Here is a 27,487-nt window from a genome sequence, read left to right as displayed (position 1 = left end):
CACCATCCTTCCTTTTATCATGGCTGCCAGTCAACCCGTGTCTTCTATGGCAGTGAATCATTTAAAAAATTTAACTTGATGTTTTTGGTGTTTCTTGGCAATTGAATTTTTGAACTTATTTGCAAAGTGATATCTGTTTTTAATACTTTATTATTTAAGAAGTAGCTTTAAAAGAAGATTTTTATTTAGAGCTTTAGCTGAAAGTATGTGTAGAGTAGATTCTCCACATTGTTAAAATACTTTATTTGGAATTTGCTTTTCTCTTATATTTAAATGCATCTTAGGTTGTCACATGCCTGTTTTCTTACTAGGACACTTAGAGTTTATGTATATGTTAAAGTGCATTGAAAATAAAAATCAATGCAACACTGTACAATGAAAAAGCTCACTTCCTTCAACAGTTCTGACTCTTGAATGCATATCAAACAGATAAAGTGAAACATGTCAGATCAGTTAGGGCACAATTTCGAGATAATGATAGTGATCTGAGCAGATAAGGTATGGAAACATATCAAAACTGTATGCATGGCAAAGCAACAAAAACCATCCAAGTACAATGAAACTGCTGTTAACTGTTCCTTATACTGAGTTCATGTTATTTCAACTTTTTTTTCTGCAGGGGATTTTATATGGTACCCTCTAGAATGTTTTGTTAATAAGTCCATAAAATCTGAATATTTGAAATAAGATAATTATAGCAATTTCAGAAAACTGTTTGCTTCTCCCAATAATGAATTCATTGATTCATCTTCTGACAACTCATCTTCAGATACTATAATGTTGTCATACCAAGCTCTGACCTAGTCTACCAAAAGGTATCAGGCTAGACATAAAACACACCTGACACCTGCTGACTTTCTTGGAATCCATCACATCAAAAATGATCATGCAGCTTTCTTTGTTACACCACTTCTAATTCTTTTCTTTCACTTCACAATGTGCAGCTATTAAGGCTCAAGCTCCAACTTTACACTAATATCTATTAAACATTTTCAAAATATTATTTCTGTGATTTTTTTTTTTACTGTATTTTGTTCCACTCATGAGGGTGTACTGTATTTAAAATTACAGAAATTGAGAAACCTGCACAAAGCTACAGATAGATAGATATTATTTTTGTCAATCTATCCATAAATCCATTGATCCATTCATTTATTGATTCTACTTTGTTAAATTTTATGGTAACAGAGCTGGAAGGCATGAACCAACCCTGGACAGGATGCTGGTCTGTTCCAGGGAGCACATATTTTCTCACACTGTTTTTCATTTAAAATACCATTGTAGAAGGGTACAGCCCGGACACAGACAGGCAGACACGTTGCAGTCCATCACCACACGTTTATTTACACTACTCACTATTTACAGTCACTAAGTGCACCGCCACCAAACACCCCCCACAGTCTCTTCACTATCCTGGCTTCTCCTCCAAGCCGTCTCTTCACTGCACACACACACTCAGGGCCTCTCCTTGCCACCTCCTCAGACCTCGTCCACCTCCTCACCCGACTCCAGCCTTGATTGCAGGGCGGCGGCTCCTTAAATAGGCGGCTGATTGAGGGCCGCACCCGGCCACCTGCCACATGACTCCCCCGCTAGCTGAGACCTCCTGGGACCAGCGAACCATTCCGGGAGGACGGGAACCCTTCGGCGGCAAGCCGACACACTGTAGCCTAGGGCCCGATCCTGTAAACCCAAAAGAAAAACAAGGGCGGAGGCGTTGCCCTGACGCAGCCCCTCGGCTCGTCCTCAGCTGGGCCAACGCTCTCGGCCCCGATCGGCACCCCGATGCTCCCTTTCTCGGCTTCCCAGCCCGAGCAGTCCGTGCTCCCCGCCACGGAATCACCAGTGGGATCACGCTCTGTTTCCACCTCTCCAGCTGCGGGATTCTCCTCTGCCTCCGCAGAGGACGGCCCTTTGCGGGACACGCGCACCCAGCAGCATGTCCTCGCTTAATTGAGGAACTGGCTTCCCCAAGCCGCTTCCTCCGTTTACTTTGGGACGCCGCGACGGTTCGGATCTGCCCATTGTAAGAGGGCAGACCCAGCCCCGCTGGCGTCCGGAGCTTAACGGGGTCGGTCTCCCTTACCTTCCCCGCTGTGCCTCTCCGTCCAGGAGCTCCTGCAGTGCGCCGATCCTCTTCTGCCTGCGGCTCTCGATCCGACGCCACTGCCATCCCTCCTGATTCCAGCATCTCCGCCCGGAGGGCACATCGCTCGGCCGGCGGCGACAGCACAAGGCGCAGTTGTTCTTGCAGCTCCTGCAATATCGCCGCCAAGGAGAGAGAAGCAGACGGCGGTGGGCTTACCTCGCGAGTAGTTCCACTCACCGACTGCTCTCTGTGGACACTTCCTTGCTGCCCACTCGGGTTTCTTCTCGGCACGAGACGGACATTCCCTGCTCCCGCCTCTGACCAATCGTTGGCGGGAGGACAGGACACGCTGCCCAATCCCGTGCCTGCTACGAGGAGGGACCTTCGGTCTGCGGCCTCCTCACCCTCATTCCACACTCGAGGGCGAGGTACTGGGCAGCTCCGCGGCTGCAGCATCTCCTTCCAGGCAGCTCTCCTAGCTGCCGCCGCACTCCCAAGCTGCCCCTGAAACACAAAGTCTGAAAGCAGACCGCTCATGGTCTGCAACTCCACATTTCTCTGCGGGGTTCGGTGCACGCCACCCCAGCGGCATGTGGGTGAGTTCGCCTGCTGTGCCGGGCCTTCCACAGACAATTTACTATATGCAGGTCCGCACCTTGTGCCAGGTGCAGCATCCTGCCAACTACACCACTGTAGATGGGTACAGCCCGGACACAGACAGGCAGACACGTTGCAGTCCATCACCACACGTTTATTTACACTACTCACTATTTACAGTCACTAAGTGCACCGCCACCAAACACCCCCCACAGTCTCTTCACTATCCTGGCTTCTCCTCCAAGCCGTCTCTTCACTGCACACACACACACACTCAGGGCCTCTCCTTGCCGCCTCCTCAGACCTCGTCCACCTCCTCACCCGACTCCAGCCTTGATTGCAGGGCGGCGGCTCCTTAAATAGGCGGCTGATTGAGGGCCGCACCCGGCCACCTGCCACACCATACATAAGTTTGGTGTGTGAGAGGAATACCAAATTTATTGAAGAGAAATCCATCAGAAATGGGAAGAACAGACAGTGATAGGGGTTTACTTGGAGTAGCAGTGAGGCAGCAGAGATACTACTGCATCATCATCATACTGCCCCAATGATGTTAATGAGGATGTGAATAATCTTATAAAGTTTAAGATAAATGCATATGGTGAAAATCAGGAGGAGAAAAATGTAATACTTTCCCCCTGTTTACTCCAAAATAAACATACTCAGTCTCATACGTAAATGTTTTCACCTAATCATACTAACATCTCACTTGAGAGCAGTTATGTTTTACCTCCCACTCCCAGATCCTTGATCTATGGCTGACGGCCATACTGTATCTGAAGTGCAGTATTAAGACTTTTTTCCATTATAACTGATGGTAATAAGTTCCAGGCCATGTGTCTGTTGTTTCTGATTTATATCAAAATGATGAAATATTAATATAAATTGAATATGAATAACTCCCCATAACAGTGATATTTTTCTTTATTTGTCCAACTTAACATATAGGGTCAAATAGTCATGCTACTGGTCTTGAATTAAGAATTATTTTCATCATTTCATGCACATATATTGAATATTTCATGAAAATCCTCCAAACTGGAATTGATAGGATATTGTAATTACTATTCATCAGTTGGACAGTGAGAAGAAAGTTATGCTTAGAATACAACATCTAGAAATTAGAAATACATGGAAAGTAAGGCCACTCCTAGCTCTCAGCACCACGTGGATATTTGTAGCTATTCAACAACTTGTTGTGAGCCAATTGTATCCTTACCGGCAGACAGTGTTTTCACAATCCATTTTCTAATGCACCTTGTCAAAGTTTCAGTAGCTGTCAGAAAATGTCTTAGTCTGAACTTCTTTCTCTTGGCAGCATACTTGCTATTAAATTATTAATTTATTTTTGGTACATTTATGTACATTTTGACATTAAAAATCTTCATTCTTCAAGGTGACAAAATGTCGTTCTTGGTCTGTCAGTTTCAAGATATGACACATAAAATCTGATAAAATCAAAGAGAAAAATGCTCATATGACACTTAGCCATGCAACTTTAAGAATGTGACATTAGAAATGTTGTCAAGTTATAAAGTGATAAATAAAATGCGGTGGCAATCATGAAAAAAAAATTACTAACAGAACCAGGCTAACAGTACGGCCATCAGTTTTTATAGAATGTGTTTCTCACTCCTGTATACCAGCTCTTAAAAATGAAGAGTACCAAAGCAAGAACCCAAGAATTCATGTGTTTTGGCTATTCTTTCTAGAATTTTTCTTTTTCTCTTTCTTCAGAGGAATTCCATTTTCTGTACTCAACACCTAATCACACCTCAAGTAGTCATGGTCTAACAGATGACATACTGGTTTGTCTTATTCCCACAGGCTACATTCAGCATAAAGGTTCACAACAATATTTTAAAGTATCCTAATTTAATATCTTATGTATCAAAATAAATAAAAACAAAAGAGCAATTATATGTTTTAGGCTGATCAATGGCAGATTCCATATCTTACTATGGCTTTATACAATTTAAGTCTTTCTTTTTATTTGAGAGAATTGCACAAAAAGATTTGGTTACCGGGGCGGCACGGTGGCGCAGTGGGTAGCGCTGCTGCCTCGCAGTTGGGAGATCTGGGGACCTGGGTTTGATTCCCGGGTCCTCCCTGCGTGGAGTTTGCATGTTCTCCCCGTGTCTGCGTGGGTTTCCTCCGGGTGCTCCGGTTTCCTCCCACAGTCCAAAGACATGCAGGTTAGGTGGATTGGCGATTCTAAATTGGCCCTAGTGTGTGCTTGGTGTGTGGGTGTGTTTGTGTGTGTCCTGCGGTGGTTTGGCACCCTGCCCAGGATTGTTTCCTGCCTTGTGCCCTGTGTTGGCTGGGATTGGCTCCAGCAGACCCCCGTGACCCTGTGTTCGGATTCAGCGGGTTGGAAAATGGATGGATGGATGGATTTGGTTACCTATGAAAAGCAGTGAGAGCTCAATTGCTTTCCCTGGTTGCTGCAAGGATAGCCATATCTTAGTGAATGAGTTATGGTGGTGATTCTGTATGATTCACACTGCTCGTAGAGCTCATTGTTAATAACAGAACAAAGAGTGATGGCTGGGGCCTTCTTCTATGTCTGTTACAGAACTTGTGAGTGCATGGAGTGCTTGCATGAATGAAAGATATGAGCATACATTCTAATACCAGCATTTCAAATGTAATTATGTATATTAATCATTACAAGCAGTGCGGTGGGCTGGCACCCTGCCTGGGGTTTGTCTCCTGCCTTGCACCCTGTGCTGGCTGGGATTGGTTCCAACAGACTCCCATGACCCTGTAGTTAGGATATAGCAGGTTGGATCATGGATGGATGGATCATTACAAGCAACACAATAAGTTCCAACAGCTTCTCATCCTGTCCTATTTGGGCTATCTGAGAAACTCATCACCTTAATTTACGGCCAAGTTATGAAACCAAATAGTAGAGAGCAGCATACAATTGGTGTTTTATTCCCGCTTCCGCATACAACAATCTCAGTCTGGCCCAATCAATTGAAATTAAATTTAGTGCATCAAGTATCAGTTTGCCTCTCCCAGGACTCATACTAGCATACACACCTCATGGTGTCAACAAAGTGCTGCCTAAATTAAAAAAAAAAACTTTGCCAGAGACCGTCGGTAACTTTGAATATACTGACAAATGAAATCCATGCATTTTTGGGTTGTTTACTTTTCAGATCACTTCTAGTAGTGCATGAGCGATGCTATAGGTGTGAGGTATCTCTCTTACTTAAGTGTATATGAAAACAAACATACTGTATATCAGGAAGTGTTTTTTTTATTCAATGACAATGGAAAATAATTGAGATTTGACAATGGAAAATGACTGAGATATATCTAATTTTTGATTGTCCTTTACTAAATGCTATTTACTACACAAATCCATCCATAGTACTAATAATAACTGTCCAACATTACCAAGTATTGAGTAGAGACTATTGCAGGAATCCACAAGAGCTTTGCATATACGAGAAAGTGCTAAGACAGAAGTTACAACATAGCAGCAATGACTGCAAAACTTGGAAAAGCTTTTACTTTGATAAAGAATGTCTTTCAGTGGCTGTACTTGGCACGTGTTGTGGTAAAGTTATGTTCAAATATTTGCCTTTTGCAAAAATACAGTAACTCACCGTGTAAAAAATGTTATTGGATACCCAAGAGCAGTAAAAGAAGAATGGTTTTATGATTGCACAAGGTGCAGAATTTAAATGAGAGCTGCACATGTTTAATGATTAATTGTTCAGCTTGCTTAATTATTTAGATCAGGGGTATCAGACTCGTATCCTGAAAAGCCATAGGATCTGAAAATTTTCATTCCAACCACTTTCTTAGTTAGTAACCAAACACAGCTGCCAATGGAACACACTTCATTTGCAGTTTATTTTGTAATGATTTGTTTTTTAAGACTCAGATCCCCTTATTGTTGCTTTTATTTTAACCAGTAGACAAATGCTAATGAGACGCAAAGTGACCCAACAAATGACCAGGCAACTTGATCCCAATTACATCAGTATGTACAGTACATTATACCCTATCTGTTTCAATAAATTATTTGAAAAGTAAAAAAAATATGAAGGTCTGAGAAATATCACCCTGTTCTGGTTCACAAAACATTTAATAGTTGTTGAGGAAAAATGTGGCCGTAGTGCTGTAACTGTGGCGCGATTCCCTGAGGGTGATCCTGTACGTAGGATCCTCATTGTTCAGGACCCGAGTGACTGGATCAGGCCAAGTGGACACCCATATAACACCTGGCTGTGGCAGACAGATGGTCATTTCTGGGGGGTGGGACTGGACCATGTGTCTGCCGGGGGGTTGCTAACCAAGATACTGAGCTGTTTTGTCATGTGATTGGTGTGGCATGCATGCTCCTTAACCTGACCTGAGGAAAAATAAAAATCAACAGTTTTGCAAATGTTTGGTGTTGCAGAATGAGAGCACAATCAATCCATTGAATAAAGTGTTTCATCAACAGGAAGAACTGGCTTCGAATTGAAAAGCTGGTTTGAGCAGAAATTGGGACCATTTGATATCTGAGTTTGATACCTGTGAGCTTTCTGGTCATCTGATGGGTTACTTTGCATTTGATTGTTTAGCTGCTAGTTAAGGATAAAAATACAGTTAAGGGATATGAGTCTTACAAACCAAGTTATTTCAAATTAAAGAGTATATCCATCCATCCATAATCCAACCTGCTATATCCTATCTACAGGGTCACGAGGGTCTGCTGGAGCCAATCCCAGCCAACACAGGGTGCAAGGCAGGAAACAAACCCCAGGCAGGGCGTTAGCCCACCGCAGTTAAAGACTACATTCCATTAGTTGTTAAGTAAGAAAGTAACTGGAATGAAAACATACGGAACCTGTGGCCTTCCAATGACTTGAGACTGACACCCCAATATACATATTTAAGCAAGCTGAGTAACTAATCATTAAACATTTGCAGCTCTTGTTTTTCACTTTCATTTCAGTCCACCTATGATCATTTGACATGATCCTAAGAACCATTAGAATAGGCAACACATCCTCTCCACCAATAACCAATCATAATGTCCCATGCTCCTCAGCTGTCTCTTGGCTTTCCAGAATTACGAATTCCTATAGGATTATTAAACTTTATCTGATCTAACCTAATCTAATATCGTTTTTTATGTCAGGAACTATTTTTTCTGAAATTATCTCTCTAGACAAATGCAAAGTTGAACAGCTGCTGGCATTCTTTTACAACAGCAATTTCTTTTTGAGTGTTGTTCTGGACATTCAGAACAACACAGAAATGGGCTTTGCTAGGTCTTTTTCTTAACTGATCAGACCTACGAACAAAATACCATGCATGGTGGTACTGTACCTTTTTACCACAAAGCAGTACTGACATGTGAAGAGATCATGACAACTTTCATAACCTGAGTTCATATCAGTGCCTTTTCTGATTTATTCAACAGATGATTCCACTAATATTTTACTATGTTTGATACTATAAAAATCTTACCAGAAAATATGTTTTCCATTAAATATGCAAAAGTGAAATAAAGAACCTCATGTATAACTAGACTATTTTGTTTCTTTTACAAGTTTTTGCTAAATACTTTTTTTATTTGGATCCATTTGTTGAAAACTTTAATCACTAAAAAAAAACATACATTTTATTCTGTGTGTTTTTTTTTATTTAGCTTCACCTTGGATTGATTCCCAGAAAACACTTAACAAGATTGACCTCTACGATGTCCGTCGTCGACCATGGTAAAAGGATTATTTTTTTAATATGTATTATTTCATAGCATTCTCCATTGTTTTTTTTTCTCCTTAGCTACTTCTAAGAGACAATTTTATAATTAAGTAATATATTTTATCTCAAATATCTACAGATTACCCATTGTAGTCTTTGAAGTGCAATCAAATTTTGTGGCTGTTATCAAATGAATTTATTTACATTTTTCCTTTCTGGCTAGGCAGTGTGGTCTTGTGTCTAGAACACTGGATCGTAAATTGTAAGGTTGTTTGTTCGTATCTCAGCATGTCTCTTAGCCTGCCTGTGCCCTAACTATAAAACATGTACGTTAGTTCTTAGTCTGTAAAACACTTTGAAATGTTGTTCATTTTAGAAGGGAAGTATATAAAGTAAAGATGGTTTGTAATTCTCAGTTTCCATACTTATACCAAGGATTATTCATGATCTAGCAATTTATGATCTGTTTTACTTCAAGCCATATGTTCCTACTTGGTAATGTGTCTGTTATGAACTCTTTGATTGTACTCGCTGTAAAAAAGGAGAATAAATTTAAATAAAAAGATATAGCTATAAGGTTCACGTTGCTTATTCATAATTATTGACAGACATATGCCGACATTTTCAGATGAGGTAGTGCTCATTGTATATTTGCTAGAAGTGCATGAAATATTGAATAGTATGCCAAAAATGCTGCAAGATCCCAAATGTAAGCCACATGCAGCACCAACATTACCCACAAATGACCAGACTACTAGGGCATCATGTCTGGTGTAATTTTCAAAATTCAGCTACTAAAAAACTCTCCTTTACATTTCATCATCTGTAATCCTTGCTTCATTGCTATGAACCCTTTTAGACTGACAATGTAATGTGTTTTTGAGTTGACTGTATAGCCAGAATACACTCCAGATCAAGGTTAAGAAGGGTAATTTAATAATTAAGAGATAGTGAGACTGGAGCATATGCTGATACTGTGTGTTGCTGTACCCACCACATGATGAACCAACTCAGGGTCCCAGATGAGGACCTGAGTGTAGCCATGCAATGGGTGACACCTTAGCACCACACTAGTTCAGATGGAATGGAACAGTGTAAGGCATTTTACGGTGGCTGGAGTGTCAATTCTGCCAACAACCCCCAGGATTTTCCCTGCAGGTTGGAGTGCCTACTTGCAGGACTGGATGCCAATTAACGTCATACCCAGGATGGAGTAATTGCAGGTTAAGGGCCTTTGCCCAAGGGCCCAACAAAGTAGAGTCAATTTTGGCATTTACAGGATTTGAACCGGCAACCTTCCGATTACCAGTGCAGACCCCTAGCCTCAGAGCTACCACTCTGCCCTTAATTATTAAAAGAGAGTCAAAAAAGGAGAAGGATAAAAAAAAGTGTAAAATATTAAAATTGTGCCCCACTGAACCTCACTTTTAGAAGTTAAAACGAACAATCACCTTCTCACGTCCCTGTAAACCTCATACCAAAAATACTGCTCTACTTCTCCTCCTCTTCCTCCTAACCAGACAAGCTGCTCCTCTTCTGACTCCAGCTCATTCCCTGGTGTACCTCTGGCACAACCCCAGCCCTCTGGAAGCACTTCTGGAGCACCAGTATTCCCACAGAGACTCTAGCAGGAACCTTAAATAGAGCAGCAGGGAGATGCTGCTGCCCACTGGTGATGAGGTGGTTCCATCATTCTGTCGATACCAACATGATTCTCACGTCTGTGCTCTTCTTCATTTCAGAATAATTGTCATTCCAAAGTTCTGCCTGTTTAAAAGGAGTAATTACATATATTTTGCATGCAAATATAAACTATAGAAAAAAATACAAGGACTGTGTTTTCATTCCTGCAGAGTAAATGAAGCCACTCAGATATACAGTGGTAGTGCTGCTGCTTTGCAGTAAGGAGATTGTGGGTTCGCTTCTCAGGTCCTCCCTGTGTGGAGAGCGCTTTGAGTAGTGAGAAAAGCGCTATATAAATGTAAAGAAAAGAATTATTATTACTACAATGCACTTAGAAACATGAACTAGAGTCAAAAAGTATTTTTGAAAGAAAGAAAAAGCATCATAACATAGTTCATTTAACCAACAAAACAATATGACTAAGCATCAGCACCACAAAATAAACATAAATGTATTTGTATATAAAAATAGTAACATACTGTAAATACATCCTGTATGAATTTTTCAAGTAAATAATTGAAAGCATAATGCACCTTTATAATCAGCTAGTTTGATTTCCATGATGTTAATATTGTAGCAATTGACCCCTAGAACATTTAATCTATCCTTCAAATTCAAACATATGAGTTCCTTTATACAAAGCCAGCTACCAACACAGGAGCACTTAAAGCAATTTTCTTGTACTGAGGAGGATTAAGATTAAATCTTTCCCAGAAATGGAGGACAGCTTTAACACTGACATGAAGTGCTTAGACCAATTTACTACTTCTTTTGGGTAAGAGTAACGTTAAATTTGCCTTCAGGGTGTATAAGAAAAATATGATTTGTGGCATAAGAGTCCTTTATTGACAGGATACACATTGTGCTATCTTTAAGGATGTCTTTTGTTTTTTGTGCTATAACCTTAGTGTACTCTGTCTATGATTTTTAGGCTTCAGTGTTTTCAGAGTTTATGTAAGAACAGTCCCATCACAATAAAAGACATGAACAAATTAAATGAGAATACAAAACTGCTATTATTATGGATAGACATCCCAACCAAAATTAGATATTCTAATGAATCTTTTTAAAAGAAGCTGTTTGGAGATTTGATATGTGAATTAAGACCTGTACCTGCCATGGTGGTTTTGTTAAATAATCTTATTTTAAAACAAATGAGAGAACAAAACTTTCAGAAAGACAGTCCATTCCAGTGCAAAACTCAAACATGTCTATCTATTATAAAAAGAAATCCTGTCCCCTGTCCTGATTGTCTACGATACGTGATCTTTCTCGGAAGATAATTTAAAGACCCGCGAGACGAAAGAGACCTGCCACGGTGCGTCTCACGGGAACATACAACGAGAGTCTTGCAAGACACACCCTACTTACAAGTAATATAAAAAAAAAAACAAATCAGTATTGTACAGGCAGTCATGCAGTACACACAGCTCCAGGGCTCTCAGTGCATATAAAGTATATAAGGTCAATACGGTAGAAATGAATAGGGTAGAAATGAAATCTCGACGAATTAAACGAAGAATAAAGAAAAGCACGGAGAAAAGAGACTCAAAATCGTTGGACAGAAAAAAGAGCAAAAAAGAATAATCGAGGTGCAAATTCAGAAAATAAGGAAAGAAATTATCAGCCCGGAACAAGTGGAATTGAAAAAAAAGCACGTCCAATCTGGCTCTTAATTAAATGACAGTGAGTAAAATTCACTGTAGAACTTCATAGAGATGTTTACAAACGTTGGCGCTAAACACATGCCGAGCAGGTTAGAGACTATGAAACCAGGGAAATTAGAAAGGCTCAAAAAAAAAAAACAAAAAACGTTGGCGCTATACACATGTGGAGAAAGTTAAAGGATAAGAAAGTAGGAAAATTAGAAAATATAAAAAGGTAAAGATCGCAGTAGCGCAAACAAACAAACTGCCTCATTTAACTATGCACCAGTCTAACTTTGATTTTGCACAATACTTACTACACTATTGGACCTTAACACTTAATTCTACTTTATTCACATAATTTTACTTATTTATTATGTTCTACTATACTGTTATCTTTCGATCTATGACTTTTTGTTAATCTAACTGATATTCTTCTAACTTTGCACAGTTTTTGATAAGCGGATCAGGATGCATTTCACTGCGTGTTGTCCTGTATAACTATGCATGTGACAAATAAAGAATCTTGAGAATTTCAAAAATGGAGTTTACCGCACATGCATTTATTGGTTACTTTGTTAATGTATATATATTTATCTGACTGCTTATTTAAAAACCTAAATTTACCCCAGGAGTCAAAAACGTTCTGTCTAGCCCTTTTACAAAAACCTAGACAAAAGCTGGGGTATCACCTTGGTAACCCCATGTACTTTTGGAACTGGGAGAGGAAAATAGCAGGAATTTACAGACAGGAGTCCAATGCAGAACTCTACTTACTTTGTTAATTTGTAAAAAAAAATTATTACATGCTGATGATGTAGATCGTTTTGTCTATGCTGAAATTCCAAACAGAGAAACTTATCCTGACCTCATTAAAAAGATTCAGCATATTGGGACTTGTAAGATTACAAATATTGTTTTTACAGAAGTTCAGAAATAAAAGTGAAACTAATGAAATAGCAACAATTCAAAGAAAAAAAAATCTTAAAAGTGTGTATCTGGAAAACCAAACACGGGGGTTGGCGAGCGAAGCGAGCAGGGGGCGAAGCCTCCTAGTATTTTTATAAAATGAAGATGAACTCTGTTAGGAATATTTGTTTTGACAAAATAGTACATCATGAACAGGTCTTTTTGGGAAGACAACTACTGTAGTTACAAAATGCTTATATGAAGTATATTAATTTAACTATGATGTTCGTTAAATAGTGATGAATGGCTTGAAATGGTATTAATGAATTACAAATCTGTGCAGTTATATATAGAAACATTCACAATTAATGCTTACACAAAGGAGGATTTAGAACTACATTTACAATTAACATAATGTGTGGAGGTGCAGGTTAGTTAAGTTTCTCAAGATCATGTAGAACTTGGTAGGAAAAATGTAGCTAACAATGGTGTACGATAATAATATAAAACTCAATTATGGTATATTTGGAACTCTAATTATTTTGTACATGGTTTTATTTTAGAAATGTTTTTGCTAAGCTGTAATTTATAGAGTAAAATCATTTTCTGAAATTTCCTCTCATGGTCCAATGACATGTGCAAAATGTACACTATGAGAAGGACCTAGGAGTTGTAGTGGACTCTTCATAGTCCACATCCAGACAGTTTACAAACGTGATCAAGAAGGCTGATAGTATGTTATGTCACATAATACAATATACGGAGTACAAGTCAAGGGAGGTTATGATTCAGCTCTACAGCACACTAGTGAGGCATCACTTGGAGTACTGTATGCAGTTCTCTTCTCCATGTTATATAAAAGACTTAGTAGTGCTAGAGAAAGTCCAGAGAAGAACCACTGGCTGATTCTGTGACTGTGAGATATGAACTATGTGGAAAGATTTGTTTCTTTTCCAGTTTAAGTACTGTAAACAGATTAAGAGACGACATGATTGAAAGGTTTAAAATTATTAAGAACATTAGTACATTGGACAAACGGTTACTTTAAAATTAGTTCTTTAACAAGGATAAACTTGGAATAAACCTTGGAAAATTTACTCAGTACTATATTCACATGGGGTAAGTTAACAAACAGGTTTTTAGAAATCTTCAAATCTCAACTTTATTGTCAATTTAGAGAAATTAGGTTAGGATTAGGATTGAAAAGCATTTTTGGACTAAATGGCATGTTTTCATTGAAATTGCTCCAGTGCTCTACTGGGGAATTTCAAGACACTTTCTGCTTAACTGAAACACATAATCAGTCTCGTGTTATTTAAATTTGCCAGAAGCTGCCTGCTAATGGATAGTGCTGTATATGATTGTTATGCGAGGTACCAAGGAGTGTTCTTTTTAGATATCTATCTGATCCAGCTCTTTTCGATTCAAAACTCAGCTTGAAAGGTACTCCTGGGTTCTGAAGCTCCTTAGCCCTGTGCCATCTTAATGCATGGGCACAACGGGCACTGGCCAGGGGCCCCAGGAGCATAGGGACTCATAATGTTTCTGATGCCTATGTATGTTTCTGTTTTGCTATCAAAACTGGGGCCCCAGCACACTACTTTGCCTGGGGCCTATGATGCTGTTAAGATAGCCCCTAGCCTGTCATACACAACATTCCATGTAACCTTGAGGAGGACTATTATTTCAGCTATTGGTATTTATTATCTCATTCTTTTGTTCCTCACCCAAAACACATGAATAGGTGAGGATGTGAAGGTAAGATGAGCACTTAAACAGCTCTCTCTGAGGACTTAACTCCTTCACCACCTCTGTCATACTATGAAATGGACGTAATATTCTTTAATGCAGCAATCTATTATTTAATCATTGGTAGAATATGATAGTGAAAATAAACCCAATAATGTTAGGGTATATACTGTATGTGTGTATTTATTTACATCTTGTCGCCAATGAAAAATGTGCAAATTGTTTAATGCAGGTATATTTTTTTAAGGTACATTCAAGGAGCTGCATCGCCAAAAGACATGCTGATTCTTGTAGATGTGTAAGTATTTGTAAATGTTTATCTATGCATGTGTACATCTTCTTTTTAATTTTTTTTTTTATAATGAACATTTAAAATGCCTTCCTCTGACTTTTTGCATATTCATGATCTTCAAAATCACTTTAAATGTAAAGTGAACTGAAAAATGTTTTAGTTCATGAAATTGCCATGCAATTCTAAGACACATCCTTGGCTTAATGCTTTATTTAATGCTTGACTTGCACTGAAGTTTGAAATTTCTACATTTCTCCTACTGCAAAATGCTAATCACAGAAGTAAATACCCAAAGTACAACAGAATGAAATAAATAAAAAAAGAAAAAAATGATTTTTCAATGTATAAGCCCCCCAGACATAATTTATCTGTTTATTTAGATTAGATACATTTTATTAATCTCATGGGGAAATTCAAATGCAAATAGCAGCAGAAACATAAAAAAGGATACAGGCTCACATGACGCATAATACAGCCACTCAACCAATCAATACATTAATTGATAAATAAATAAACAAACAAACTTAACATGTACATTGGGTTGAAGCACTGAATTGTCTGATAGGAGTGGGCAGGAGAGACCTCCAGAATGAGCCTATGGTTCAAAGTGCTCCAAGAGAGTGTTCCCTGGAGGGGATGAAGGGGAGTTTTCATGATGTCATCCAATTTTGCCGTTATCCTCTTTTCCACAACAGCTTCCACTGTGTTCAGGGTTCACCCTGTGATGGAACAGGCTTTCTAGATACGTTTGTTCAGGCATTGGGCTTCTTTTGTCCCCAGGAGACTGCAGTGTAGAACACCACACTGGCTACTATGGACTGACAAAACGTTTCAGCCAGCTTTCTGCACACATCAAAAGACCTGAGTCTCCTTAGCAAGTCTGCTCTGGGCCTACTTATACAGTGTCACTGTGTTGTCTGACCAGCCCAGTTTGTTATGTGTTTCTGTCAACCCCCAAGTACTTGTAGCTCTGTACCACTCCCACATTCTCCACCTTAATGTTAACAGGCCTCAGAGGCTTCTTGGCACGCCATAAGTCCCTGTTGATGTTGAGCTGCAGGTTGTTGTCCCTGAACCACAAGACAAAGTCCTTCACAGCTTTATCTATCCATAAATCCGTCTGTCTTTCTGTCTCTTAGCTTATAGTTCTATTTTGCCACAAATCTTCAATGCCTCACATTCATATCATTCCATTGTCAAGCAATAAGGCTTTAATAAACTCCCAACATATCCTATTGCTATAGAGAAGTTAAGTGCAACTATATATCCTAAAGAATCATTTTCATCTGTAATAATATGCTCTTCATTACAAGAAAACCAGCCACCTGCCACATCTGCTGTCATATCATTGGGGAAATATAAAAATCTTTCTTGGCGCCTGAATGTGAATTCACTAACATTATCACTACTTATTTTACCATCATGTATGGTGTGAGATTTAAGAGCAATAATCCAGCTGCCAAAAGTGTATAAAAAACAGTAAAATTATGCCTAATCATAAACACTCATTGTAAATGGAATAAAAGATGAACATTTGTTTCTGGATGTTGAATTGAATCATCTAGAAAGAAGAGAGTGAACAGTAGAAAAGCTTTTATAGATGCCTGTTATTCCCACTTTGTGGAACAGACCTATACTTGCATATATGGAATCAATATAATATATGTCATTAGTGGGTTTTTGATTGCTTTTTATCACCTTGTGTTTATCAAGAACAATTTTAACTCCACTGCATGTCTTTCTTAACTTCAACAAAATGCCTCTTAAATATTATGTTTTGCTGCATTGCCGTTGCCAGTTAATAAACCTCATTACAATTTCTGAATGAATGTGTAAGACTGGAATGGAATGAGCCTCTTGTGAAGAGACACACCCTTGCAGGTAAAAGCCTGAATAGTCACTGGAGCTGATGGAGTTCGCTTTTGGCTTGGCCAGTTGACATGGTTGCATGCTTCATTATGCATGGGGTGTAGACCTGCATTTTCACTCCAGAAGTCCAGCTGAGATGTGATGTGTAGGGTGTGCCATGTAAGCAGAGAGAACCTGATTACAGTGGCACTGTCTGGTGGCCCTATGGACATGTGGAATAAAGACTGCATACCCAGAAATGCAGTAATGTATAGGAGAAATCACCTTTCCAAAAAGGACAATATTGTAATATCACTAACTTAAGGTTTGACAGTAGCTACAGTCTTGTCTGCTCTGCTGATGAAGTGGTTCTGCTGTAAATTGGAGAGCTGGAATGATGCCAAAGCTAAATGGACTATAAAAATGAAAATCACATTATTTCTGTTCAGTTAACCTATCATAGAAAGCTCAGTTTTTCTTGGCATATTGTCCATTAAATATGAAAGCTGCAGTACATTCCAAGTACTCTTTTAATGTTGTTTCCTTTTTGCTTCTTTTTTATTAAATATATTTGGTTAATTAGACCCTCCGGTTAGACATTTCCAAAATGTTACTGTATAGAATGTGACAGTTTTTTGTAATGACCTGTAGAGCACTATGTAGCAAAAAAAGTGAGAATCTGACTTATTATTTTAAAAAAGAGTTTTTTTTGTTGTCCTCGCACCTTCTTGCAAAAGCAGGCATGGAGGTAAAGATTGGAGTTGTAGATATGTTGTATTGTCAACCAACTGAAAGTCACGATAAAACAAACTCATTGTTAAACCCATCACATCTTTTTCTTATATTCATTGTAAAACGTTTACTATTTTGTAGTGCTCTTAGCATCTTGATTTTAAAGTACACACTGTTCCCTTCACTATTTTATTTTATTTGTTTCTCCATTTCTTATGTGACAGAAAGCAGGGTGTTGCAAATATTCTCCCCAGTGTGCCATAATATCTGTTGGATTACTTTCCTTCTAAAGATGGTATCTGAAAATTGTTGCTTGCAAATAATGTGATTTTTTTCACTTCCTTCTTGAAAAGATGTTTTGCATGCAGATTGAAACTTTTGCAAACAAATCTCCAAAACTAGGGGGATTTGAAGGAACATTGGTTGCTATTTTAAGAGTGATGTGTACATATTGTCATATTTAGGAATGAAAAGCAATAACATGGCAAGCACTCAGTGTCTCATACCAAGTTCTTCATTGTCTCCAGTAACTCAAGTTTCCCTACTAGCAATAAGGCAGTATCGATACTGCTTGTGAGGAATTATGTTCCAAATGTTATGATTGCTGACATTGAGTCTAATCTGATTGTGGTTATTGTATTGGGAAACATTTTAGTAAGCAGTAATGTATATGTTGTGATCTCTGAGCAGAGACACATAATGAGAATTTTAAATTGTGAGCAGAAACTGAAACATCAGTAAAAATCCAAGTCTAATTCTGTAACTGGGATTCCATTCTAAATTTCTTATAAGCCAATAAACAGAACCAAAACCTGTAGTCAAAAGAATCAGAGCCAAACATGCAGGAACCAGAGAATCTAAATTGTACAGCATACACCACCGCAAAAAGCATTGGTTATCCATAATCTCAGTTGATCCAGAAATCAAATGGCTTGACCTTTGTATATTTGAGTCTATGAAGTACAGTGCTATACATTTAGCATGGGCTACTCTAACAACCCATAAACAACATGACTGCACCTAATATGAAATTAGAATAGCATCAGATAGACTCAAAAAATAATGTAAATTCCAGATATAAAAACAAATCAATAGCTGTACAACAGAAATGAGTGAGGCAATATTCAAAACCCCAGAATCAAAATGAAAAGACCCATAAACAGACTATAATGAGCAGAGGAAAAATTTAAAAGGAAGAAAATCATAACAGTATACAAGGAAGCAAAAATTAATGGCCCTCAGTTTATCAGGGGCAAATGTGAAAGAACATCATAAATCATTTTATATTTCGAGTGATTCCTGTTGGCTGTCATTTTATACTTTTTACTTTTCAAGTGCTGTATTCATCACAGATCCTTTATAGATGCGCCTGTATCATACATATGTAGCAAACTATTTCTTGTTATCTGTAAGTATTCCCTTAAAATAACTTCTGTTGTTTTAAATATTACTTAAAAGAAAGTAATTCATGATTATTTGTATTATTTTTTAATGAAGTTGCCAGTTCCAATAGACAACTACAATCTACAACTTTTCAAAGAAAAAAACACAAATGTTAAACTTTAAATATTTACTGAACTATGTTTGGCTAATGTACTAATGAGGAAATTGTTGATTCCTATGGTATTCCTGTACTGTGGAGAGGCTCTACTTGGGAACTTCCCATTGCCCTGAACAATTAAATCTAGGTATTAGTAACGTCATGTGTCCATATTCTAGTTCCCCTCACTGACATACAAGAGTTAATACATGTTTCCTTCACAGTGCTCAAATATTCACCTTGTAATCAGCATCAAGTAACTTACTTGAGGCTCTCAACACTTTCCATAATTCCTGAGCATTAACAATTTTCTTTTCAAAATACCTTGCCCCTAGACAGAGGAACATTTGGCAATGTGGATTGATAAATTAATGCACTCCTCTGGTCACCCAGACATTTCAGAATGATAGGTTCTGTTTCTGAGACATAAAATAATGTGTAACAATTTCAAAGTTTAATCGAGCAATGGGATCTTTAGAGTATTATGTAATAATCAAGGGATTACTGTAGTTGGAACAAAAGGCAGCTAATATTGTGGGACACCATGACGTGCTTTACACCTAGTGTTATGCTTGGTATTTTTTATTTTTAAATAATAGTATTGTAATGTCACCTTTCTTGATGTATGACAGATTTCAGTTTATTAGAACTGTTTTCATATTTTCCATTATAGGAGTGGAAGCGTCTCAGGCCTGACTCTAAAGCTCATTCGGACATCTGTCTCTGAAATGCTGGAAACCCTTTCTGATGATGACTATGTGAATGTAGTGTCTGTGAGTATTGCCTTGTTATATATGTCTGAGAAAGTATGCCATAATGTAAATTCATTAAATACTTATCTGCAACTCAGAGTTAGGTAACCTGAATGTCAGAATTGATAGGTTTGCAGAATAATGAACAAATGCAATGGTAATCTGAATCATTGTTTGAAAGCAGAAGGTAAAAGACTATATGATTGGGAAGCAATCAGGCAAACACCAATTTTTCCACATTAAGGCAAAGTAAGTTTAAAAGAGAAAGTCTGTTGTGTTTCATCTCAGTCAGATATACTTATTCATCAGGCTCCTGGCCATGAATGTATCTGATCTACCGACAGTATATTGTATTATTTTACTGCAAATTAATTTCTTATACTCAAAATGCAGTCACGTGATAGAAATGAAACAGAAACAGAAAAAAGAAAATGTAATTTAATAAATTATGCATTCCTTAAAATGTTATTTGATATTATAATAGTTTTAAAGTTTATTCCATCATTTTGCAATGTGAACTTCTTTTATTATTTTAAATGTTTATTGTTTCTCGTGCCCTGGGTGAGACTTCTATATGTTTGTAATTTTTATATGTTTATTTAAAAATGTCAATATATAATTATCCAATTGGGGTAAACCCATAGCCTTCAGTAGTATACACTAATCAGCAACAACATTAAAAACACTGAAAGGCGAAGCGAATAACATGGATTATCTCGTTAAAATGGCACCTGTCAAGTGGTTGGATATATTAGGCAGGAAGTTAACACTAGAATTACCAGAGTCTACGAAAAAACTCGTAGATCCGGCCCACCTTAAAACCGTTTTCACCTATCTTTTGTCTTCTAAATGTGCCGATTAAGAGGAGCAGCGAGCAGCCGGCTATTCCACCCCCCACCGTCGCCGAACGTTCACTAAGTTTTCCCAGCTCATGGCTTGTTTGATTATCTGGGAGTGACTGAACTGCTGGAGTTTTAGAATGAAAATAATAGATCGCTATTTGGAGTACATGCATTTCATGCGGGTTCCGTTTCTACAGTAATCTGTGTAAACACATTGCTAAAACAGAAACTTTTTCATATTTTAGTAATAAATGTTACAAAATGTAGGCATAAACTATAGAATCTGTGAAGCCTGAAGTCCAAACATCAAATAAACATTTTCACAAAAGGTTCAAGGATGATACAACAGCTTCCGTGGCTTAACGCTACGGTTTGCTGACTTGGGGCACAACAGCCCTGTCGTGCTATGGAGACGTGAGTTCGATTCTCAGCTTTGAAGGAAGTGTTTTTTTTTTTTTTTCCTCAAACGGACATTGAATTTATAAATTGGTATGCACTGTAAATCGTTATCTTTAAAATGTCAATCACGGTTATTTCTGTTGATTAATTCATGTTTTTTTACTTGGAGTCAGAACAGGAGCTTTTTCTGCTTATTCAGCTTCTGATCTGACTCAAACAGCGCCAGTATAACTTCACACCCAACCTGACGCTGTTCGTTTTCAAATAATATTGCATTACTTCGACGATGTTTTCTGATTGGTACTATTCGCATCATAAAATGATTTCTTCAAAATGTCACATATATTTGTCTCTTTCTTTTTTTAAAATGTGCGTTGTAGCACGCAGCAACTGGCCACCTGCATGTTCTCGCGCACACTGAATAAGGCAGCGCTATATGCAATCATCAGATTCAAATGTTAACAGTTACAGTATATAGCACAGAATGGAAATCAGCAGTTCTTAGCATTGCACCACGCAAGCTGTCATATCAACCGCCTACTGTAACTTGCTTTCTGTTTTCTTCGGTTATAGTCTTGAATAAAAGTGCACTTGTTTTGTTATACTTTTACATCAACATATGTTCCTGTGTTTGAGCTACATGGGCATGCTCAAAAAATACACGTATAATGCCACGAAAAGTGCATGCAGACACTTCAGTTCGCAAGCATTGGTATGACAATGTAGTCACAAGTACACTGCAGAGCTTTAGCGCGTCTTTATGTGAAAACAGCAGTATCAGATGGGGAGTGTCTGATGACTGCATATAGCGCTGAAGTTACTGCTCTTTACTATGCTTTCCTCTGCATGTCCGGGAGTACAAAAGAGACAGCATACAGCAACACGTGGGGACTGGCAATATTGGGGGAAAAAAACACGTGGTCGTATGTATCGTGATACACTGCAGAACTATAGAGCGTCTTTATGTGAAAACAGCAGTGTCAGGTGGGGGGTGGTAGGGAAGTATCCTGAACGCGACTGAGACAATGAAAAGTGAATTTAAAAAAAAAATAAAGCTAACCTTTACAAATATCATAAATTACACCAGCTGTTACAGACTGAAATCAAATGTATCTTTTTATTCTAAAATAGGGAAAATAAGAACACTTCTCAAAATGGAGTTGTGCAGGATCAAACTCACGACCTTTGGATTCCCAGTCAGCAACTGATACTGTTGCGCCACGGAAGCAGTGATAGCTAATGCGTGTCAAAGTCGCACACTAAGGTGGCTTTTTTTGGCGGTGGCTTTTTTTTGTACCTTTTGTGAAAGTGTTTCTTTGATATTTGGACTTCAGGCTTCATACATTATATAGTTTATGCCTACATTTTGTCATTTGCTACTAGAATATTGTAAACCGTTTCTGTTTTAACAATGTGTTTACACAGATTACTGTAGAAATGCAACACATATGAAATGCATGTGTTCCAAATAACAATCTTATTATTTCTACTCTAAAACTCCACTTCACTCCCAGATAATCAATCAAGGCATTAGCGGGGAAAAGCTTGTTTACGTTCTAAGTCGTTGGGGGGATGGAATAGCCGGCTGCTGGCAGCTTGTCTTTATCAGTACATTTAGATGACAAAAGACGCTGGCGGAGAGGTGAGAAGGGTTTTAAGAAGCGATTTAAGGTGGGCCGGATCTACGAGTTTTTTCGTAGGCTCTGGTAATTCTAGTGTTAACAATGAGCTCTTGAAGATGATGTGTTGAAAACAATAGAAAATGGGCAAGGATGAGGATCCAAGCAGCTTTGACAACGGTCAAATTGTAATGAGTAGACAACTGAGTCCGAGCATCTTCAAAATGACAGTTCTTGTTAAGTGTTCCCAGAATGCAGTGGTTAGTGCCTACCAAAAGTGGTCCAAAGGAGGACAACTGCTGATCCAGCAACAGGGTCATGGGTGCCCAAGGCTTATTGATACATATGGGGATTGAAGGCTAGCCCATCTAGGTAGCACAAATTGCTGAAAACTTGATGCTGGTCATGAGAGAAAGGGGTCAGAGCACACAGTGCATTGCAGCTGCGTAGCCTCAGACTGGTTAAAGTACGCCAGCTGATCCCTATCCACGGTTGAAAGTGCCTACAATGGGTGTGTGAGCATCACAACTGGACCATGGAGCAATGGAAAAAGGTATCCTGGTCTGATGAATCATATTTTCTTTTAGATCATGTGGGCGACTGGGTGCGTGTGCATCATTTACTTGGGAAAGAGACAGCAGTAGGATGCACTTTGGGAAGAAGCCAAACCAGTGGAGACACAGTATATTGGGTCCTGGCATTTATTTGGATGTTACTTTGACAATTACCATCTACCTAAAGATTGTCACAGGCTATAATTATGATTTGCTTCTTCATTGCAGCAGTATTCCCTGATGGCAGTGGCCCCTTACAGCAGGATAATATACCCTGACACACAGCAAATATTTTTCAGGAATAGTTTGAGGAAAATGTCTAAGAGTTCAAGGACTTGACATGGCTTCCATATTCTCCAGATTTCAGTCCAATAGAGCATCTGTGGGATGTACTGGAAAAACAAGTCCAATCCATGGAGGGATCCCCTAACAGCTTACAGGACTCAAAAGATTTGCTGCTAATGTCTTGGTGCTAGATACTACAGGATACCTTCAGTGGTCTTGTGGATTTCATGCCTAGATGAGCTAGAGCTTTTCTGGCGACACAAGGGGGACCTTACACGATATTAGACAGGTGGTTTTAATGTTTTGGCTGATTGGTGTATATTCTAGTGCTATCCTTCCATCTGAAATTCATTTGTAAAATATTACCTAGAAAACCCAAGGTGATAATTCAATATCCTTTTATCATTTTGAGAAAAAAAAGCTGGGTGAAGAGATATTATTAGATCTATAACTTCTTTATATAGATTGGCTGATAGAAGAAAAAGCCCTGCTAAATATAATGAAAGTCACTTGGCAATGAGAAAATAATGAAATATAGATCTGATGTTGAGCTGTGCTCTTGGAAACTAGTCTTTAATGAAATCAGCCATATTTCGCCTTTGAACTGGATTGGAATTATATGTTAACCCATTTCTTTGGGGAAAAGCTGAGGCCACATGCAAATCAACATCCATCATCTTTTTATACGTGTGGTTGTTGTCTGGAAAGCCTGCAAATTATTTGTCAGCCTCCTTCAGAATTCCCAAGGTAGAGCTGTTTTTGGAAGAGCTACAGGCTGAAAGTTTGCAGTTGAATGAACTTTGATCTAAAATACACAGTAGACTTTGGCAAGGCACATTTGTGATTATCTTTGCTAATTAAAACCATTAATAATTCAACAGCAGCCACAAATGGCACTCTTTGTAAATACAGTTTTTAATTTATTTAGGACTGGTAGAAGTATATATCTGCAGAAATATTTGAAGGTATGCTGTATAATAGTTAAATAAAGACCTAGGGAAGCTCTGGAGAGAGGAAACAATGTGCTAGCCCCGTCAAACAGCCCATAGTTCCATTCTACTTAATGCATATTAATAGTTGGACTGTCCAGGTTTGTTCCATAGCACTTATATCTGCCTGTGTAATGATGGGCAGGTATTTCACAAGAACTTTGCAGTTTTTTTTAGGAAATGTGTTTTCATCCACACTATCTGTGATTTGACTTTGCTTGTTTATATTAATAATCTGTTAATAATATTATTAATCTTCAAATTGATTTTAACAAAACTTATGGAAAGCAGTGCAACATTTTGCATGTCTGTTAGTTTTGGTGTTTATTACTGTAATTGTAACCCTGATTAATAATAATGTTAATTTGGTTACTGTACCTATCTAACAAGCTCCATTCAAAATACATTCTTTCTACCAGGAGAATGCAAAGATGGACCCTTTTGTGGGAGTTGATTGGTAAATGGTGGCAACCAGCTCTGGGTGTGCCAAGGAAGCACATGCTTTGTAGATTAATAAGAAGTAAAGAAATTAGCTCAGTGGGAGACAAGCAACACTTTAGACAACAGTTTATTCAGACTCCGCATTTTGGTGCCATAGTTTAGTGCACCAATGTCTTCTGCTGCTCATAGGGGCTTTGAGTGTCTATGTGATGCTGTAGCAATTCACTGGTGCTGAAAACAAAAGAAAGAAAGAAAGAAAGAAAGAAAGAAAGAAAGAAAGAAAGAAAGAAAGAAAGAAAGAAAGAAAGAAAGAAAGAAAGAAAGAAAGAAAGTCAAGTTTCTTTGTTCATCTAATTGGTTTGCAGAGTCATTAATATTACTCTGTGTAGCTACCAAAACATATTCATATACTTGTAGTCAATTAATATTTCAAATTACTGCAGTAACAATGCAATATGGATATTTCGGGATAAGGTTGAATGAACAGTGAACAAAAGACTCACTGTACACAGCAGGTCAGTACAAATCTGCAGTTTAGAGATTCTAAAAAATGCAGTTTTAATAATGTGCCATCAAACTATAAACCTTCAAGCACTGACTTCCATCTACAAAAGAATGGCAGGGATTATGTTTTAAGGCTAAAATACACTTTCAAGCACTAAAACACACTTTTATCAGGGAGAAAACTTTATACCAATATTAATAATGATCCATTCATGTGCTAAACCCGGTTAATCTAAATCAAGCACACACAATGGAAGTGCAGCCTGGGGCTACTGTCATATTGTGACAGATCTCACACTGTTTATGGCAAATAAAGTTTAATGTTCAATATATGTTAATGCATGTGAAATAACACAGGCAGCAAAAATATTAGATCTAATTAAGTAATGGGGAATTTCTAGCTGGGGGGACTCATTAATGCAGTGCTTACTTGTGTTCAATGCTGCCAATTATATAAGAAAAGTAGGCGAAGGAAATGGATTTATGGATGGAGTTTGGAGCTTAAAACTACACCCTATGATAAAGACATTGGAACCTCAGGAGATCTAGCAGTGTACAATATGTCCACAGACCTGGGCCTTGTAGGGGAACAATGAAGACATTTAGAATTACTAGGATTATTAAAACTTAATTTTGCATCTATATTATAGAGATGTAAATGACTAATCAATAGTCAGTTATGACATTCCAATCTAATATCAATCATATTGTTTTTCTTTTCTGTTTTAAACATTATAATGAAGCCCTGGCTGGGATTCAGATTCATATTTTATGTCTCATTTGTTCATTTATGATTCTTTGATGTATTTTGACTATTCTTGTAATTTTGTACTGAGACTCACCCTTGCTGGCAACTCCTTTTTGCCTTGTGTGCTCTGCAGAGCTTTACAGCTTTTTGTGAAATAAATCCTTTTATTTTATTTTATAAAGGTTCAGTGCTTATCCTTATTACTATCCAGCATGGCAAATGATGGAATTAAGCAAAGCGTCAAAGATAGCCATCCAAATTTATTCTTTAATCTTTTAAATCACAGTGGAAACATACAGTATTTATTGGTAAATAAACTACCCAAAAATGAAGTTTCTGTGAAAATGCTGTATAGTTAGCAATTACTTGCATTTGCATTAGATGAATAGATAGCCATAGTGCCTTGATCTGCCCAAAGACTGTAAGTGGCAGGACAGTCATAGACTGAAAGTGTAGGCAATATTGGATCTGATAAGTATTTATTCAAGTGATTATATTGTTTTGTGTATGCTTTCTTCCTACTTAATTACAGCAATAATCCGTCCATCCATCCATTTTCCAACCCGCTGAATCCGAACACAGGGTCAAGGGGGTCTGCTGGAGCCAATCCCAGCCAACACAGGGCACAAGGCAGGAACCAATCCTGGGCAGGGTGCCAACCCACCACAGGACACACACAAACCAAGCACACACTAGGGCCAATTTAGAATCACCAATCCACCTAACCTGCATGTCTTTGGACTGGGAGGAAACCGGAGCGCCCGGAGGAAACCCACGCAGACACGGGGAGAACATGCAAACTCCATGCAGGGAGGACCCAGGAAGCGAACTCAGGTCCCCAGGTCTCCCAACTGCGAGGCAGCAGCGCTACCCACTGCGCCACCGTGCCGCCCTACAGCAATAATTCAAAACCAAAATTACATACATATTTCTGAAGTGATCATATTAGTTAATGCTTGATCAAAGGATAAGTTTGGCATTTTTCAAGTCAAAGTTATTTCTCACTATCATGGTATATGTTAATTTGCCAAATGAAATTGTGTTCTAAAGTTCAAACTTTTTTGATAAATTAAAAAAAAATCCTAGACAGTTCTTGTTTTTAAATTTGAAGTCAGAGTCCAAACATAATAACAAAAGGCCTAAACCTTACCAAATACATCCACTTTTAAAGAGGCAAAGGTTCTTGCCCTCAGACACTGACAACAAAAGTAAACTGGAGGTAAAAATATTTTATCATGGATTCTTGGTACTATTTTCTAGAGTTAAGGATTCTTTTCCTGTTTACTTGCCTGCTCACAGCGGCGTTGGGGGTGGAGTTTTTTTATCTTCCACAGGTGAACCCCCAATTGCCAAATGTCTGCAGCTTCATCATAGCTTCAGGCTGTATGTTTTCCTTCTTTTGAATTTCCAGTTCTGTTTCACCAACAGTTATATTCTGCCATGGCTTGTAACAAATAATGCTTTGCAAAAAAATGTGCCCTGTGTCTGATACAACAGTAAAGCTAACAGTAAGCTATAGAATCATCTGATTTGGGTATCTCCTATTAAGCCATT

The 27,487-nt window shown here is 38.3% G+C and overlaps 1 protein-coding gene across 1 annotated transcript in view; it reads left to right on the top strand.

Moving 5' to 3' along the window:
- The window catches only part of LOC114661741 (voltage-dependent calcium channel subunit alpha-2/delta-1), a 754,616-nt gene that overhangs the window by 497,044 nt on the left and 230,085 nt on the right, over positions 1-27,487 (top strand). Inside the window, 3 exon segments of the mRNA XM_051920004.1 lie at positions 8,344-8,415; positions 14,636-14,686; positions 19,474-19,573. Coding sequence (XP_051775964.1) covers positions 8,344-8,415; positions 14,636-14,686; positions 19,474-19,573 — 223 coding nt within the window.

Source organism: Erpetoichthys calabaricus, chromosome 1 (assembly GCF_900747795.2).
Source record: "Erpetoichthys calabaricus chromosome 1, fErpCal1.3, whole genome shotgun sequence".
Taxonomy (NCBI): domain Eukaryota; kingdom Metazoa; phylum Chordata; class Cladistia; order Polypteriformes; family Polypteridae; genus Erpetoichthys; species Erpetoichthys calabaricus.
This window is presented reverse-complemented; position numbering and strand designations above follow the sequence as displayed.